This window comes from Rhipicephalus sanguineus, chromosome 5 (genome assembly GCF_013339695.2).
Source record: "Rhipicephalus sanguineus isolate Rsan-2018 chromosome 5, BIME_Rsan_1.4, whole genome shotgun sequence".
NCBI lineage: Eukaryota > Metazoa > Arthropoda > Arachnida > Ixodida > Ixodidae > Rhipicephalus > Rhipicephalus sanguineus.
Genome location: NC_051180.1, coordinates 5,830,095 through 5,850,222, shown reverse-complemented (window position 1 = coordinate 5,850,222; position 20,128 = coordinate 5,830,095). Strand labels below are relative to the sequence as shown.

General features: G+C 47.9%; 1 protein-coding gene across 1 annotated transcript in view; it reads right to left on the bottom strand.

Moving 5' to 3' along the window:
• Positions 1-20,128, bottom strand: part of LOC119393144 (uncharacterized) — a 445,271-nt gene that overhangs the window by 313,028 nt on the left and 112,115 nt on the right. The window contains exon 12 of the mRNA XM_049415849.1: positions 8,508-8,682. Within this exon, the coding sequence (XP_049271806.1) occupies positions 8,508-8,682 (175 nt within the window). The remainder of the gene's footprint in view (positions 1-8,507; positions 8,683-20,128) is intronic.

The following is a 20,128-nucleotide window of genomic DNA, read 5'->3' as shown; positions in this document are numbered from 1 at the left end:
AAGAGCTGCATACATCGTCTTGTATGTCATTGAGGAAAATGCGTGCTACTCATGTTATTTATGTTCGTTACACAGTAACATCGCGCAATACCAATTTCGGGGCAGATCAAGCTAGCGAAACGACCGCCAGTGCACCATGATCGTGGCACGTAAGTCATGCTGTACATGACAAGCTTGTCATGATTTTCATGTTAAGTCGTGTTATTTATGTTCGTCACACAGTCACGTCGAGCAATACCAATTCCGGGGTATATCAAGCTAGCGAAACGGCCGCCAGCGCACCATGAGCGTGGCACGTAAGTCATGCTGTACATGACATGCTTGTCATGATTTTCATGTTAAGTCGTGTTATTTGTGTTCGTCAGACAGTCACGTCGCGAATACCAATTCCGGGGTAGATAAAGCTAGCGAAACGGCCGCCAGCGCACCATGAGCGCGGCACGTAAGTCATGCTGTACATGACATGCTTGTCATGATTTTCATGTTAAGTCGTGTTATTTATGTTCGTCACACAGTCACGTCGCGCAATACCAATTCCGGGGTATATCAAGCTAGCGAAACGGCCGCCAGCGCACCATGAGCGTGGCACGTAAGTCATGCTGTACATGACATGCTTGTCATGATTTTCATGTTAAGTCGTGTTATTTGTGTTCGTCAGACAGTCACGTCGCGAATACCAATTCCGGGGTAGATAAAGCTAGCGAAACGGCCGCCAGCGCACCATGAGCGCGGCACGTAAGTCATGCTGTACATGACATGCTTGTCATGATTTTCATGTTAAGTCGTGTTGTGTTCGTCAGACAGTCACGTCGCGAATACCAATTCCGGGGTAGATAAAGCTAGCGAAACGGCCGCCAGCGCACCATGAGCGAGGCACGTAAGTCATGCTGTACATGACATGCTTGTCATGATTTTCATGTTAAGTCGTGTTATTTGTGTTCGTCAGACAGTCACGTCGCGAATACCAATTCCGGGGTAGATAAAGCTAGCGAAACGGCCGCCAGCGCACCATGAGCGCGGCACGTAAGTCATGCTGTACATGACATGCTTGTCATGATTTTCATGTTAAGTCGTGTTGTGTTCGTCAGACAGTCACGTCGCGAATACCAATTCCGGGGTAGATAAAGCTAGCGAAACGGCCGCCAGCGCACCATGAGCGCGGCACGTAAGTCATGCTGTACATGACATGCTTGTCATGATTTTCATGTTAAGTCGTGTTGTGTTCGTCAGACAGTCACGTCGCGAATACCAATTCCGGGGTAGATAAAGCTAGCGAAACGGCCGCCAGCGCACCATGAGCGAGGCACGTAAGCCATGCTGTACATGACATGCTTGTCATGATTTTCATGTTAAGTCGTGTTATTTATGTTCGTCACACAGTCACGTCGCGCAATACCAATTCCGGGGTAGATAAAGCTAGCGAAACGGCCGCCAGCGCACCATGAGCGCGGCACGTAAGTCATGCTGTACATGACATGCTTGTCATGATTTTCATGTTAAGTCGTGTTATTTATGTTCGTCACACAGTCACGCCGCGAATACCAATTCCGGGGTAGATAAAGCTAGCGAAACAGCCGCCAGCGCACCATGAGCGTGGCACGTAAGTCATGCTGTACATGACATGCTTGTCATGATTTTCATGTTAAGTCTTGTTATTTATGTTCGTCACAGTCACGTCGCGCAATACCAATTCCGGGGTATATCAAGCTAGCGAAACGGCCGCCAGCGCACCATTAGCGTGGCACGTAAGTCATGCTGTACATGACATGTTTGTCATGATTTTTATGTTAAGTCATGTTATTTGCGTTCGTCACACAGTCACGTCGCGCAATACCAATTCCGGGGTAGATAAAGCTAGCGAAACGGCCGCCAGCGCACTATGAGCGAGGCACGTAAGTCATGCTGTACATGACATGCTTGTCATGATTTTCATGTATAAGTCATGTTATTTATGTTCGTCACACAGTGACGTCGCGAATACCAATTCCGGGGTAGATAAAGCCAGCGAAATGGCCGCCAGCGCACCATGAGCGTGGCACATAAGTCATGCTGTACTTGACATGCGTGTCATGGTTTTCATGTTAACTGTGCTATTTATGTTTGTCATACAGTCATGTCGCAAGATACCAATTTTGGTATATATCAAGCTAGCGAAACGGCCGCCAGCGCACCATGAGCGTGGCACGTAAATCATGCTGTACATGACATGCTTGTCATGATTTTCATGTTATGACTCGTCATTCATGTTCGTCATACAGTCATGTTATGCCATACCAATTTTGGTGTACATTCCATTAACGAAACGAGCAGGAGAGCACAAAGTCGTAGGCGGCTAGATAGATAGATAGATAGATAGATAGATAGATAGATAGATAGATAGATAGATAGATAGATAGATAGATAGATAGATAGATAGATAGATAGATAGATAGATAGATAGATAGATAGATAGATAGATAGATAGATAGATAGATAGATAGATAGATAGATAGATAGATAGATAGATAGATAGATAGATAGATAGATAGATACGCTCAAAGCCGCAGAAGTTCGCTAAGAATTGCTTTGCATTTAATAATAATAATAGTAATTCTTAGGGTTTAACGTCCCAAAACCACGATACGACTATAAGGGACGCCGCAGTGGACGGCTCCTGAAATTTTGACCACCTTGAGTTCTTTAACGTGCACGTAAATCGAAGTACACGGGCCTCAGGTATTTTCGCCTCCATCGAAAATGCGACCGCTGCGGCCGGGATTCGATTCAGAGCAGGAAGAAAAAAAATTCGGCAGATCCCACGCACTGTGGGAATCGATGTAATGCGAAGCAGCCAGCAAAGAGCTGCATACATCGTCTTGTTTGTCTTTAAGCCAAATGAAATCATTCATGCCATGGCATCTAGTCCACCATATATCGCATGTTTGCCATGCACGCATGCATGCACAATCTAGTATACACCATGCCAATGAAACGCATATTTCGGTATATACAATGCATGACCTGTCGCTTATGTTCATCACGCACTCGTGTTGTGCCATACCAATTTTGGTATATATCCAGTTAACAAAACGGCCGGAAGCACACCGTGACAGTGGCATGTAAATCATACCGTACATGACATGCATAACATGATTCGCATGTTAAGACCTCTCATTTATGTTCGTCATAAAGTCACATCGCGCAATATCAATTTTGGTGTATATCAAATGAGTGAAATGGCCGCGAGTGCACCACGAGTATAGCATGTAAATCATGCCATACATGACATGCATGTCATGATTTTCATGTTTACACCTTTCATTTACGTTCGTCATACAGTCGCTTCGCGCAATGCCAATTTTGGTGTATATCAAGCTAGCGAAACGGCCGCGAATGCAACATGAGCGCGGCATGTAAATCATGACCTACATGGCATTATGTCACGGTTCTCATGTTACCACCTGTTATTCATGTTCGTCATACAGTCGCGTCGCGCAATACCAATTTTGGTATATATCAAGCTAGGAAAACGGGCGCGGATGTATCATGAGTGTGGCTTGCAAATCATGTCGTACATGTCATGCATGTCATGATTTTCATGTTACCATGTCTCATTTACGTTCGTCATACAGTCGCTGCGCGCAATACCAATTTTGGTGTACATCAAGCTAGCGAAGCGGCCGCGAATGCACCATGAGCGTGGCATGAAAATCATGACATATATGACATGCATGTCATGGTTTTCATCTTACCAGCTGTTATTCATGTTCTTCATACAGTCACTTCGCGCAATACCAATTTTGGTGTATATCAATCTACTGAAACGGCCGCTAGCGCACCATGAGCGTTGCATGTAAATCAGGTTGTACATGACTTGCACATCATCATTTTCATGTTACCACCTCTCACTTACGTTCGTCATACGGTCGTGTCGCGCAATACCATTTTTGGTGTATATCATGCAAGCGAAACGGCCGCAAATGCACCATGAGCGTGGCATGTAAATCATGACATACATGTCATGGATGTCATGGTTTTCATGCTACGACCTGTTATTCATGTTCTTCATACAGTCACGTAGCATAATACCAATTTTGGTGTATATCAATCTAGCGAAACGACCGCGAGTGCGCCATGAGCGTGGCATGTAAATCATGTCATACATGACATGCATGTCATGATTTTCATGTTACCACGTGTCAGTTATGTTCGTCATACAGAAATGTCTCGTCATACCAGTTTTCGTATATATCCCTTCATTTAAACGGCCGCGAGCGCCCAGAGACCATGTCATGTAAATCATGCTGCACATGACATGCGCGTCATGATTTGCATGTTAGGACCAGTCATTATGTTCGTCATGAATTCTTGTCACGCCGTACCAATTTTGGTGTATATGAAATTAACGGAACGGCCGCAAGAGCCTAAGGTCGTGGAATGTAAATCATGCTGTTCATGACATGCGTGTCATGATTTTCATGATATGACCTGTCATTTATGTTCGTAATAAGGCCATGTTATGACACACCAATTTTGGTATACATCTGATTAACGAAACGGCCAGGAGAGCACAAAGTCGTAGGCGTCTAGATAGATAGATAGATAGATAGATAGATAGATAGATAGATAGATAGATAGATAGATAGATAGATAGATAGATAGATAGATAGATAGATAGATAGATAGGCTTAAAGTCGCAGAAGTTCGCTAAGAAATGCTTTGCATTTAAAAGATACGGTACACGAACATATCTTGTGTTAGATAAGTGCTTCATCTATTATATCTAGCATCGGTACTAGTTGGTGCTATTGTTGGGATCTTATTCGCACATAAGTCAATCGCGTCTAAGTCGAACTTACATCCACAAGATCCTTCAAATCGCTTATGTGTGAAGGCCGTGAGACGCAAAGCAACCCTATGCTTCAGATTTCGTATCGAAGCACTACGCAGGGGAGCGGCATCAGAATTTGCGAAATAATCGCTGCATGCACTGTGGTACGCGGCGCTGGACAGTGGATAAGGGTAAGTGTCATGGCACTGGCAGAAGTAAAAAAAAAACATGGCTGATCCCTCTGTCATAGGAATCGGTATAACACGAAAGTGAAACGTGTCTTCACAGAAGTAGTGCTTATTGTGTAGTGATATATGAGAGCATGTACAATGTCTATTCGTATTTGGCCGCTATAGAACCGTTCGACGTGGATGCACCCTTGTTGACGGCATGTCTCTATTGCGACGACTAACGCCCATGATCATGATTAAAACGTTGTGGTAGCTGACGTTGTGAACATATATTTGGACACAGCGAATCGTGACTCCCGCGTAAGGATGATATCAACAATCTCATAATCAACACTGGTACCCGGTAGTGATTGACGTCTGCGCTCATCATACACTACCACACACTGCGCTTCAGCAACACGGGAGGTAGAGGTTCGTAGCCTGAGCCGCATATGCGTGCGTCCCGCTGGCCTCTGTCTCGCAGGCTCTGGTCTCGCTCCCCCAAGGCACGACATTCGCCCGTCGAAATCGCGTCCTTTCTGCAACGCGTATTGCAGCAGTTTTGTTAGTCGGTGCTCTCACAATCGAAGCAGTCGGCGGCGGAGAAATCCCGTTGGTGCATGTGGAAGCTGCACTACTCCGATGAGCCGAAGCACGCTAACACGCAGCGAAAGGCAAAGAACAAACTGCGTCAAGGGTGCCTCGGCGACGCCAGCGCGGCCAGTGTACCTCGCTGGTATCGAGACGTTTTAACCATGACCTCCGATATCGCGCGCAATCTCGAAGTAAGCGCTAGTAAGTGTCGATCGTGAAGCATTACTTCTTTTCCCCTCTCACAGACGGCGGCACCGCCCCGCTCCGCCCCGCCTACCTACACCGCCAACAGAGAGCACCGTGCGAAAGAGAATGTGTGAAAGACATAAGGCGCGTTCGCGCCGTGTACAGCATCTACTGAGTTAGCTTTGTCGGTAGGGCGTCGGGCGCTTGCTGTCGCGGCCACAAGGTCGTGGGTTCGATTCCCAGCGGGGGATCTTTTTCTTGGTTTTTTTCTTTCTCACCTGTTGGCGTCGATTTTATCGATTTCATATCCGTGACGGATGTACTTGGTGGACCGCGGCATAAAACACTTTCGTGTTAAAAAATCGAGAAAACGAAAGGCACATGAGCTAAGCATAGACGTTCGCGCGCTTCTTCTGTCTAGACTACGCGAGCGGCCAAAACGGACGGGCACACCTCATCGCCTGCCCTCACTAGTGGACTCTGGCGGAAAAATAAAATGATGTCACTGGGCTTAGTTTTATTCATGTGGTTTAGTAGCACCAGTACCAGCTTGAGAAGCGGAGTTCAGCCAGCGATTATTGTTTCGTACGGTGGTATTCCTATAGGCGATGCGCAAAGCGCCGACGACGCCATCTGCCGCCACGGCTCAGAAGCGCTGACGGGTCCCGGCGAGCAGTGTTCCCGCGAGCGTCTACGCGAGTGCACGGATGGATGTGTTTTCGTCGTGATTTAACGACGCTGTCGGGCCTCAGCGATGTCGAAAAATAACTTCTGCGTTGTCGGCTGCTCAAACACACACAAAAAATCGCAGGAACGCACTTCTACAGGTTTCCGGTGCTATTTCATGAGCGAGAGCGACGGCGGCGGTGGATTGCGGCTGTACGACGTAGAAAGTAAGCAATCGCGCTTTGTTTACGGCAGTGTTAGAACGATTACCGTGTTTTTATTTCTCCATTTATGTCGCTACGTATTCAGCGAACGCTACTACGTTTACACTTGGTCACCTCGCCTGCACTGTAGACGCTACAATGGACATGAGGTTGTTATTAGTGATAAGACGCGATGCCTAGGCTCTCTTGAAAAACGAATGGCGCGAAGCGCAATGCCAGAGAATGTGGGGAAGGTGACGGCTCCTTTACAAAAGCGCCGTGGAATCACGCGTGTACTGGACGAAATCGGCTGCATTCTACCTACTTATGGCACTGGAATGCGATCATCGGTGCAGAATGTTCGCTGTGCGCATCTGCACCGATGATGACAAGTGTATCGTTTATTTTTTCAAAAGGTAATCGTGCTGGTTTCAAAGTTTTACCAACGCTGACCCTTCGCGTGGCCGCACCTGTGAAATCTATACGCCGCTGTGACAGCACTCCCACAAAATGTACTATATAAACACATGGCACGTAAACGAAGCTACTGTGTCGAGAAAAAACGTTGGTTCACGCGTCAACGCATGCAGGCATTATTGATCGCGACGTTATAACGAAGGCGGTGTACTTACGATGAGCTCCACTTCGTAGGGAAGCTCGTTGACGCTTGTCTGCGGCAAACACTTGGCGCGTATGGTGACGTACATTGTCGTCCCACACAGCTGTGACATCGGGCACATGTCCACTATTATAAAGTGCGGCTCCTTTGCGCATACTATCGCCGCAAAAGTAATTATCTGGGACGCGCACAAGCGGCAAATCGCACGCGCGCAAATGAAGCGTCTGCTACGCGACCCACCAGCGGTTCCATCGGCCGCCGCTACGCGGCTTTCAGTGGCGCCCCTATAGGCGCTGCTCATCGCGGATAGGAGTATCTTGTATCTTAAGATACACGATACATTATTGAATGTATCGGAAATAGCACATACAGATACTCGTCTTGCGAGACGTATCGCGACACAGATACAAGATACCCAAAGAGTATCTAAGATAGTATCTAAGATACATGTATGTTCAATACTGCCCAGCACTGGACTTTGAAGTGTATACTGGTTTGTGCTAGTTGGTAGGAATTCGTGGTACAGTTACTTCCGCTCCTCTGAAGAACGTGTTTTACCCCTCTCCCACTTTCTTAAGAAGAGCGCTTAGTAACTATACCACAAATCCAATGTTTTTTTTATGATTACCTTAACTTCAAATTTTTGCATACAAATAAAAGCCGTTACGAACCCTTACGGAACATTCTTTTTTTTCGTTCCAGAACAGAAACGGAGCGGAACTTTTTGCGGTGAAACGAAACGAAAAACAATTCGTTCGGACACCCTGACAGCAGGGCAAGCTTCAATGCGAAATCCGACTTGGCATTATAAGGCCATTTTTTTCGAGTATTTATGTAAGCGAAATAAATTTTCGATGACATTAGTAAATATTATTAATGAAAAGTGAATTGAGGCGGGACGGTGATTGGAAACTGATAGCCTACCTTTCTTAAATACAAGCAGTGTGGTTGTAGAGACGCTCTGGAACATACATTATTTGAACGGCGAGGGGTAACAAACAACGCTGGGGATGAAGCCTCTAGCGATCACCTCCGCGAGCGCTGGCAGACAGTGGTGCGCAGCTCTGCACTTGAAGGTCAACTTTGGGCCGTTCAGCGGGACGAGGAAGCCGCCAGAACTCGAGGACTCTTGGCCGACCCCTAAACGGGACCTTTTGCCCGTCCCACAATCTCGCAGGACATACAGCTTTTTCACTGACTCGAATAATCAGGAACGAATGGCGCACTTGAAGTCTGTATATAATGAGAGATGTGGTCACCTTGAAGTTTGATGCCGTCGCTCCAATGGCGGATCCTGTCGTCCTCGACGACATTGTAGAAGATGTCGTGGAAGCGGCAGCCCGTGTGCCACACGAAGCCCGACGCCGATGGGCAGCCAGACACGGGCATTGGCAGCGCGTACGCTCCACCGGGCCAAGATGCAGCCGTGTCCTGCTGAAGTGGGGTGGTATAAAAACGGCACAGTTTCGCCTCAAGGGCGAAGCAATAGGCAGTTTTAGAATAGCGTACGCTAAGTTAGCGTTAGCGTTTGCGGCCCGCTATTTCCGTCACTTAACGGGAGCCCGCAAGCGGTTAGCGTACGACGCATGCGCAGTTGCGCGAAAAGCCAACGCAAAGCTTTGCGTACGCTATTCTAAAACTGCCTAATGAATGCGACAGCAAGAAATTAGAATGTCACAGGAAGAACGGCAAGCAGCTAGAAACTTGCTGCGCGCTGCTCAACGGTACAAAAGACGCAGGAAAAGAAAACACACAAGGTGAGTGCGAACTAACAACTGTCACAGCTCAACACTTGCAGCGCGCTGCTGAATGAATGAATGAAACAACTTTATTCCAAGATCCGGCTAGTTGCTGGTCCGGGCCAGACCGCTCAGATGGAGGACGGAAGACCTTGTCTTCCACTAGCCTCCCTGGCCTGCTGGATAGCCCAGGTTTGGTCCTGTAGATCGGAGCTGAGCAGCGTTTTCCGCCATCGCTCCCGGAGAGGTTCTGGGGAGTCTGTCTGCTGATTGGAGCACCCCCATAGCATATGGCTTAGGGAGGCCTCTTCTATTCTACATGCTTTACATATTGAATCTGGGTAGATCTCTGGGAACATCCTGCGTAACTGAACAGGGTTGGGATAAGAATTGGTTTGCAATGTGCGCCACTCTGTCGCCTGTTTTCTATCTAATTTTGGGTGAGGCGGAGGGAAAATCCTCCTCAAGTCTCGATAGTACTTTGTGTATTCTCCATAGCTGGTTATTCTGTCTTTCATTAATAGTTCGTTTTCGGCAACAGCATCTCCCGACGAGGGTACCCTTTGGGCTGCGCGGCGGGTTAGTTCTCGCGACAGCGCGTGGACCGTTTCGTTCGGGTTGTAGGTGGCTGTGTTTGTGTGTGCCGGGAACCAAATTAGATATCTACGTTCTTCCGAACACATAAATTCCTCGCTCTGGGTTAGAATTCTCAGGGCATGTTGCGAAATACGTCCGTGCGCAGAATTCCTGATCGCGACTTGTTTCAAACTTAAAGAAAGACGCACGAAAAAATTACACCATCTCCCGCGAAAGGGGACCATGAGACGATGCGAAGCCAGAGCACTTGCGCGATCGCGTTCCGTTGGCGTTCGTCGGGCATGCTATACTCGCGGACAACTTTTCTTGGCAATGAAGGGAAAGCTACGGGGGCGGAGCGTCTGCACATGTGCATACTGCTACGCGAAGTAGCCCGGTTTGGCGCGCGTCTGGTAACGCCGTGGAAAGTGATCGCTAACGTAGCATTTCGACGCAAACGCTGCTTAGCGTCCAACGTATGGTTAAAAGGCGCGACTTTTTCACGCACGCGAGAACGCGAGGTGACAACGTATAAAGTAAAAGAAATACAAATATCTTGCTTGTGTGCGCTGCGTTCCGCCTCAAAAAGCTACATGTAGAAAATGAAGGGGTGTTTTATATATCTCACTCAGAAAATACGGATGCAATTGTGGGACTACATTCGTTAGCGGTAAGATACGTGCATTGTGGCTCTGTAGCCTTCGCTTCATTGCCAAGAAAAGTTGTCCGCGAGTATACCGACCTCGCGTCGTGGAACGCGAAGAGGAACGCTACGCGCGTCGTGTGTTCCCTCTAGCCTGGCCGTTATTTCTCACAAGGCGAGCGGGTAACGCGGTCGACAGGCGCGCGAGAGGGGGGGCGTAGGAGAGGGGAGAGAGGGGGAGGAGACGCGCATGCGCTGGCGCTCACCGCAGCGTTGCGCAGCAGAAAATGAGGCGCGCGAGAGGGGGAGCGTAGGAGAGGAGAGGAGGATGCGCATGCGCAGTAAGGGTGGTCACACCGCACACTAGATTGAACTCCGCCATAAGCTGCTTCACATCTAAAAGAACGCACAGGTATACGCAGGACGAGCACGAACTGTCACAGTTGTTACTTCAACTAGCCCTTACTTTGGCTCTTCTAGCAGCAGCTCACGCCTTTCGCAGACGCGGCCGCTGCAGCGAGCATAGTGACCTTCGTGCGGTCTATAGCTTCAACGCAAACTGCGGTGAAAGCACAAGACGTACAAAACTCCCCCTCAGCAGATAATCGCGCCAGCACGGTCGACCACGCCCTGTATGTCAAAGTACAAGTTGGAGGAGCACATACCAACTCCGGCGAAACACTAACCCCGTATTCAGAAACGCTCCTTCACTTGAACTTGACTTGCCACCGCCTTCAACGCGTTTCCAACGCGCTGCCTTTAGGCTGTGCCAAGGCAGCACAAACGCGTTTCGAACGCGCTGCCCAAGGCGGTGGCAAGTCAAGTCGAGGAGCGTTTCTGAATACGGGGGTAAGGAGATTTAGAAGTGGGGACTCAAGAAACTTGCGGCCCGCCAGGGCGCATGCGCAGAATGCAAGCCACTCTCGGACTGTTGCGCTCGCGCTGTCCTAATAAAACCCCTGAAGCTTCGTAAAGTAGCAACATACGTGCTCTATAGCGCGCCTCCTCTCTTTTCTCCCTCCTCCGCCCTCTCAGAGCCTGACGCCGTGTCGGTATTGGTCAGCTGCCGTCACGTGGGACCGCGCGCAGCATTGGTTTGTTTACCGTCGCTCTGGACTGCCATCTTTGCTCGTGAAGCGTGGACTCACTGGTGCACAGCGCACATGTTTCATAGATACGCACTTGTCATTCCGTGCGCGTTGTGCTGTGAAATACTGTTCGCCCAAGACCGATGTCGCTGTTGGCTGCCATGGGTGGCTGCTGCGCTTTCTGATGTCAGAACAAGTATAGCCAAGGCAAAACGCTCCTCATGATGCCATCCGGTAAAACGCAACGAGCTGCGACGAAAGACTTGGTTGCCCACAATCGGAAGGGAGAGCTTCAGGCCGACATTTTCGACTTGACTCTGTGAGGTAAGTTGCGCGTCTCTCATAGTGTAAGTATGCGTCGAGGTTCGCAAAGTTCGATGCCCGCTCTAACGCCGTATAGTAGAGCAGGCATCGCACTGCAGTACGTCGCCATCTCTCACGCACGTTTTGTTACTGCTTCTGCGGGGTCTTTACTTTGTTCTTGTTTCTTTCTCAACAATAGGTGGTTACGTTTTCTGCACGACGTGATCCGCCGACTGGTTCGAGTTCGCGGAATTGGTTTGTGTGCAGCTATAGCGTCATGCACGCGGACAGACGATCAACAATGTGATTGCGAAACTTCATAGATTCGGCGCAGCTCTTTGAATAAAAAAGCTTGAGTGCGAAAACTCGCATTAGGATTTATACTATCCATTTGTTTTTGTTGCGTTCTCGTTTAATTAAGATGAAATATCTTTTTCTAGCTCTTTTACGTTGACCGATCAGCCGGTGGACTTGCGATGCGAAGGTAGCTATGCAAAGCGTGCGTTCCCAACCGAGTCGTAGGGTGCGTTCTTCTTTTGGGAACCTCACGTATACATGCCATTTCGCGCCTAAGTTAACGTGCTATTTGTTGTGAAGGTTTATATCCGTGAGTGGAAGTCTCGCGAAGGAAACGTTTACGGTGACACCCTAGTTTTTACATTCGCTTTCTCGTTCATTCAGCGATATACTTCATATGTCAGATACATCTACAAGGCGCACTTGCGCAGTACGGTTGGTGCGTTTAATCACTTCACGAAACAGCCAACCCCGTCCAAATATATCAACGGTAATTGATGTACGCCTTCTGGTGCAATATTATTGCGAAAGCTTTAGATGCCTCATCGAACGCTAAATCTGACCGTCGGCGGCGTCAACACGAGTGGTCCAAAATATCATCCCGCGAAGACGTCATAATGACGTCACAACTCGCCAAAACTGCTGACGTCATGGTGGCGTCACGATGAAGTCACACGATGACATCAGATGACATATTCTCTTTGAATTGCCTCCGTGATCGTTGGGCCCATCACGGAGGCAATGCAAAACCTGGTGAGGTGCAGAAAGCTTTCGGAGGGGGAGGATGAAAACGTCAAGTGGAGAGGAACAAGAAAATGGCTTTCGCCTTCGAGTCGTCTTAGGCGAATGCATAAGGGACCCTGTGAGTTTTGCCTAAGCGCCTGATGTCCAGGACTAGGACTCCAGGGACTGCAGTGCGTCTCGTGAGTTGAAATTTACCAATGTAAAAACTACCTTACGAATGAAAAAAACTGCCAGTTTTACCAATTAAACGCATGCTCCCTGCACATATCGTATACTCTACGCGGCACTACACAGAGCTGTCATGGGCCACCGTTACGCTCGTTTACATAATTTTAGAATAAGCTATCAAAGAGCAAAAGGTGCAGCTGATAAATGTGCATAAGCCATCGGAGAGAAATTCTGTGCTCTAGAAGAAGATACACGAACTCTTCCTTGCTGCTCTTCTATGCAATCTTTTTTCATTGCTGTGATTTTTCCGAATTATATTTGCGAAAAGGAGTAGCCGGGGTTATATAAGAGCGCTAACATCCCCCGAACAAAAATTAATTAAAACAACAAATATACATATTAAGAGCTAGACGGCTGGTGGGAATGCTTACAGCGCGCTGCCTGGCAAGCAAGCGCTATCTCCGCGAAAGGGCGTCTGCTACGCAGGACCAAGGTAGGTGGCGCCACGTTCGAAAAGAGAGCGCGAAGGAGCGGATACCGAGGAGGAGCGAGAGCGGAGGAGGAGAGCGTCGCTACTTTACGAAGTTTCAGGTGCTTTATGTCCCAATTATGGTGAACTAGAACCAACTTCCTAGTGGCGCGAACGGGAGGGTTCAGGCGTTCCTCTTGGCGAAGAAAAATCCAGGTGGCGCCAGTGCCACTTTTTCTAGTCGCACCGCCCCTTCTGCTGTAGGCGCTTGCGCGCGTTTCTTGTGTGCCTTTCTGCGCGTTCCGCGTCGTTGTAGCGGTTCCGTGCATTAATAGACAGTTTTAGTTGAGCGCCCACTGCATATATGTGGACGCAACCTGTCATTAGGAATAGCTGGCAGGCTGCGTCCGCACAGCTGCTGCGGATGCCCAAATAAAACTGTATAACGCGTTTAACAGAGAACGTTTATGCCATTCGTTTCGACTAACTTCCAAGGAATATTGTACTCAGCTGTTTCAGGAGGCTGAAACAACGTATATACGTAATTGTATCCGCGATTGAGAATAATGTCGTTCTAATTTTAGGCAACTCGCACGCAGCGAGTGCGTGGGATCGAAAAGTGGACATTACTCTGGGGATGATAATTTTCGTTTTCATTATTTGCAAGTCAACACATTAGAAGAAAGCGAGATGATTTTCTAAGCAGTTTCTTGAAGCACCACGCCGAAATACGCTAGTTAACATCTGGAAAGCCTTTACAACTACACGATGTCACGGCAGCGGACACTTAAGGTGCCTTGATGCGCGCTTTCTCCGCTTTCGGGTGAGGACGTACAACTGCGGTGTCTAAGCGGCGTCTGTAGTGAACTGGAATCGTTATAATTTATTATCATACCATTATATTTTTCTTTATATTTCACTACAGCTGCTTCGACTAAGACGCAGCTACCATATTTCAGACGCCAGTGATACACCAGCTCACGGCGTCTCACCGTTCTTCAAAGGCGGCGCCGAGCAGTGCGGTAAGCTCTGGACGCTTGTCAAAATAATAATAATAATAATAATAATAATAATAATAATAATAATAATAATAATAATAATATAATAATAATAATAATAATAATAACTGCGGGGAAGAGCAACGCATAGTGAGTCCACTATAGGCGAACGCGTCGGAACGCTAGAAAAAAATTGGCCGCGTATCTGCGTGCTTCGCTGCAAATGTCGTCTAAAGACGATAGAAGAGGCGCTGCGTGAGATATGGACGTCATCTGGCAATACGTCGGGAAACATGAGTGCTGTGTTGCGGGCTGGTAGTCCCGGCGCAGCAGCAGGCGAAGACCGGCGGTGACCAACGCGACCAGCGGGAACGCCAGCCAGCCCGAACACGCGGTTTGGCACGAAGCGCTGAAGCAGAAGAAACTTCCGCACTCAACGAGTACTCTCCACACACTCTTTTATTTACACGTCACCTGGCTAAAACAGGAATGCCAGAGCGGCGCCCCATGGCATTCGTACAGTGCAATACAGAACCGAAACCGAAACACAACAATGAGCTCGTGCAGAGGGCATGGAGGAAGGCAAGTTTCAGCGCAGCTTAAGAAACTAGGGTCTTTAGAATTACGTATGTATGCACTTTCTATTAAAGGAACACACCACCTAATACTTACCTAATGATGTTGCGCCTCAAATATGCGTAATGTTTGCTTTTTGGTCGACAATGTACACAAGTATGAACCTAGTCAGCCGTTCAAGATGGCTGGCCCTTGGGCAAGTGGTTCAACTTTGGCCAAGTGGTTGAATCGAGGGACGTGCCGACAAACAGAAAGACAGACCAAAATTTCTCCGTTTAGGTATCCCAAGAAAGACTATCGTCTTTAAAAGTGCAGCCGCGATCCTTACGGCGAGGAGACGCGTTCGGTTTCAACCGCTGCATTGCCAGGCTCCTCCGTTCGCACCACTAGGATACATGTTCTAGTTCACTATAGTCCCAATAAATGTCCCAATAAAGTCCCTCTATCTTTCAAAAGTAGTGAAAGGTCTTGATCCAGCCGCCGCGCCCTGCGATTGGTCGGTTTTCGACACGTGACCTTTCCGCCTTCGCGCCCCGCCCATAGGGTCCAGCGGCGGCAGCGCTGTGCCGGCGATCGGTACGGATCACTGTGTTTTCAAGCGTGGAGTGGGGTGATTTTAGCAAGTAGAGAGTACTTTACGCCCCTCTGTCACATTGTTGTTGCAAACTAGAAGCGTTTATGTACCTGAAATTGAGTGGACGCGGGAATTCCGCGTTTGAATTTAATGTTTGGAGCGTGACGTGCTAGTGTACCGGGTCTCTATGCCTTCGGTTGCCTCCCCGCGCGGACAGAAAAAAGCTTTTCTTTTTTTTTTTTCCTTCCTCGCGGTGTCAAAAATATATGCTGAAGGAAGGCCAAACAAAATCAGTCGCAAGAAATTTGTGCCCACAGAAAACACTCCGCTATGCGAACTAAGTGATTTTGTAATGGTTATAACTTCAAACAGCCTTTCGCCTGGCCGGCGTGCTTTTGTTCGTGCATGTGCATGAGCATTATCTTAGCAACGATATTATTGCTTCGACGTTCTTTATCCCGTAGATTTGTGCGTATTAGTCAATGTAGAGTCACACCCCGTATCTCTAACTTTTATAGCTCGGAACCCAAAAAAGCTGCCTTTGTTTTTCTCACCGGGGTGGCTTCAACACTACAAGCTCACAGGGAAATGAGCATTTGGGATTAGTGTTTTGCCACACCTTGCCGTGTTTTGCCGCATTGCTGTGTGCGAGATCGATTAAGGCTTCTTCGTTGAAGCATTCCGCGTGATGCTTCCCCTAGAGGATCACTATGCTTTTGAGAAGTTCGAATAAATTATACTGCAATACACTGGGAGGAAACAACTGAAACCATATACGCCGCACCAAGCATCTTTGCTAATTTTGCAAGGCAGAAGGAATGGAAGCCACCCTGCAAGCGAAAGAGGGGGGGGGGGGGAATCAGTGCTCACAAAAAACTTCCAAAGAAAAAGTTTGTTATGAATTCATGCAATAAAACCCAGTTTTGCAATAAGCTAGTGCTCTTTTGTTCTCTTGCATCTCTACAAAAAGCCACCTAACTCTGCTTTTGTAGTCTCGTTTTAGGGCCTGTACGTGTATGCAACCCCAAATTTATTTCAAATTGGTAGCGGAAGAGTTCTACAGAGATCTGTACAGCAGCCGAGGCATTCAGGATGATAACGTAAGAAGGAGTAATAGCGCAGAGGAATCTGACATTCCACCAGTATTGACAGGAGAAGTAAAGAAAGCCTTAAAGGGAATGCAAAGAGGCAAAGCAGCTGGTGAGGATCAGGTAACATCAGACCTGTTGAAAGACGGTGGAGAGATTATGTTAGAGAAACTGGCCACCCTGTATACGAAGTGCCTCTCGACGGGGAGGATACCAGAATCTTGGAAGAATGCCAACATCATCTTGATCCATAAGGAAGGGGACGCCAAGGACCTGAAAAATTACAGGCCCATAAGCTTACTGTCCGTTGTCTACAAGCTATTTACAAAAGTAATTGCTAACAGAATTAATACGACATTAGAGTTCAATCAACCAAGGGACCAGGCAGGATTTCGTACAGGATTCTCAACAATAGACCATATTCATACTATCAATCAGGTGATAGAGAAATGCGCGGAATACAACCAACCCCTACACATAGCCTTCATAGATTACGAGAAGGCATTTGATTCGGTGGAGACATCAGCAGTCATGCAGGCACTGCGGAATCAAGGCATCGACGAAGCCTATATAAACATAATGGAAGAAATCTACAGCGGATCCACAGCCACTATAGTCCTCCATAAAGAAAGCAACAGAATCCAAATAAAGAAGGCTGTACGGCAGGGAGACACGATCTCTTCAATGTTATTCACCGCGTGTTTACAGGAGGTTTTCAGGGCCCTAGATTGGGAAGAGTTAGGGATCAGAGTTAATGGAGAGTATCTCAGTAACCTACGATTCGCTGATGACATTGCATTGATGAGTAACGCGGGAGACGAATTACAGTTCATGATTACTGAACTGGATACGGAAAGTAGGAGAGTAGGTCTGAAAATTAATATGCATAAAACTAAAGTAATGTGGAACAATCTTGGCAGAGAACAGCGCTTTGCGATAGGTGGCGAGACACTGGAAGTTGTAAAGGAGTACGTCTACTTAGGACAGGTAGTAACCGCGGAGCCGAACCATGAGAGTGAAATAACTAGAAGAATAAGGATGGGTTGGGGCTCATTCGGCAAGCATTATCAAATCATGAATGGTAATCTACCACTATCCCTCAAGAGGAAGGTATATAACAGCTGCATCTTACCGGTACTTACCTACGGAGCAGAAACCTGGAGACTTACAAAGAGGGTTCAACTTAAATTGAGGACGACGCAGCGAGCGATGGAAAGGAAATGATAGCTGTAACCTTAAGAGACAGGAAGAGAGCAGAGTGGGTCAGGGAACAAACGAGGGTTAAGGACATCATAGTTGAAATCAAGAAGAAGAAATGGATATGGGCCGGGCACGTAGCACGTCGGCAGGATAACCGGTGGTCATTAAGGGTAACTGACTGGATTCCAAGAGATGGCAAACGCGTGAGGGGGAGACAGAAAATTAGGTGGGTAGATGAGATTAAGAAGTTTCTATGTATAACGTGGCAGCAGAAAGCACAGGACCGGGTTGATTGGCGGAACATGGGAGAGGCCTTTGCCCTGCAGTGGGCGTAGACAGGCTGATGATGATGATGATGGGTAACATTGCAACGTACCTTTATATCTGCGGGACACGGAGGCAGCGGGGGCAGCATGCATATTCCTCATATGCAGTGCAACTGCATTTGTGGAATATCCCCTCTTCTCCTAAGTAAACCTCTTAGAGTATAAACAAAATAAGCTTAGTTAAAAATACCGTGTAACCGTGGGAAGATTGCCTAACGCTGGCAAACACAGTCAAACCAATAATAGCGCGTATTTTGCTCTACGCAATACAAGAGCGCTAGGTGCCCGATGAAGTTTCCGAAAGTACCAGTACGCTGACTACCTGCCTATTTTATTCGAGCTAGAAAACAAGCACTTTTAACTCACCCAAACACCACCTGTTCTTCAAGTTACGCTGAATGTCAAAATATGCAAAAAAAAATGCCCTGCATGGCAGTTGCTGTGGGGAACCCGCTCGGAACCTGCTTCGGAAACGCACGCGTTTTATTTCAATATTTAACGTGCTCCGTGCTCGTTAAAGTTATTGTCCCTGTAGTTTGATCATTTGATAACTGATTAGTATCTTAGGCTACAAATGGCAATAATTTAACGGTTCAAGCGAGCACCGAGTTCTGTTTCGGGCGCCCGCAATATTGACGGGAGCGAGCGGCGCGTCGTCTGCTATCGGTGCTCCTTGGACCCCTCGAGAGGGCGCGCGTGAAGTTGTCGCTACCTTTAAAAATATAGGGACCTTATGTCCCAAGACCCTGCAGCGGCCTCCTTTGGGCGGCGAACAAAACCGGAGGGTGCGCGGCCTCAAGAGCAGAAAATAAAGACGGCTATTGGCAGTGGCACGTGAAGCCACGGCTCGCGTTCCCTGCGGGCGTCGATTCTGGTCACTCAAACTTTTGGCTCTAGTTGGTGCATATTCCCGAGGTAAAAATTACAGCGCAAACGCGCTTCTTTGTCCTTCTTACGTCTTCTTTACTTCTTTGTGCCTGCACCCATCTGAATATGATATCATGTCTTCTCGTATCTAATACACTGTCGTACCTGTTACACGTTTTAGTTTAGAGCTATTGTTGTGTGCGCATGTGCGGTAAGGTTGCCTCGGGCTTATACCGGGTGTCCCAGCGTTAAAAAATACACTATTAGAGGCAGGCGAGTGAAATAAGTTGCAAATCGCTGACAGCCACCTTGCGCACTACAGACAATATTTCTTCTGTAATTAATTAACTTGTTATTAGGATTATTTAACTAAATTGCTAAATATTGACTTTAGGCGAGAAATGCGACTTGCTACGTTAGAGAGCATCTTCAGAAACCTCCATTGCATTATTTGCGATAAAGAAAGTCTCACGTTTATCAATTTTTTCCAAGCTGCAAAGAAAGCCCGCGGAATACAAGAAAAGTCACGTGACTAGCGCATTCGCGCGCAGCGAAAGTGCTGCCCTCAGCCGTGGTTTGAGCGAACGAAATTAGCTGCGGACGCGACTCGCCGGCTCCGCTGCAGAGGTGGGCCGATGAGTTGGCGGTAGTTTCTTGGCCAGCGCTCGCTACAACTTGCACCGTCACGCGCGCCAACTCTCTGGCCACGGGCCAAGAAACCATCACGAACTTATCGGCCTACAGGCTACCGCTGCAACGGAGCCGGCGAGTCGCGGCCGACTCCGTTGCAGCGGAGTCGGCCGCGAAATTTCGTCACTCCCATGTGACGGGTAGTTCCGGTCTGACGTAACAGAGTTGGCACGCTGCGAGCGCGCCGGGCGCGATCAGTTCATAATACGTGACTACGCTCCCACCCGCAAAGGAAACCAGCGCCCTCAAATAAGCTTACTGCAAACAACCGCTTTGCCTGTTGCCTGTTGCGAAAGACATCGTTCCGCATTTTGGCAAGGGTACAGGTCGGGCGCCAGCGATATGTGTGCAATTTCGCTGGAATTCAATCCGTTCGATAGTACGCCGCAGTCATCCATATCTCACGGCCGACTGTTCTCATTGATAACGCGGCAGGTGTTCCGATTACGGCCTGACTCTGTAAAACCAAGCGGTGCGTTTCTAGGCCGGGGAGTGGCAGATAGGGCGATACGTTTTTTTTTCTGCATTTTTTCC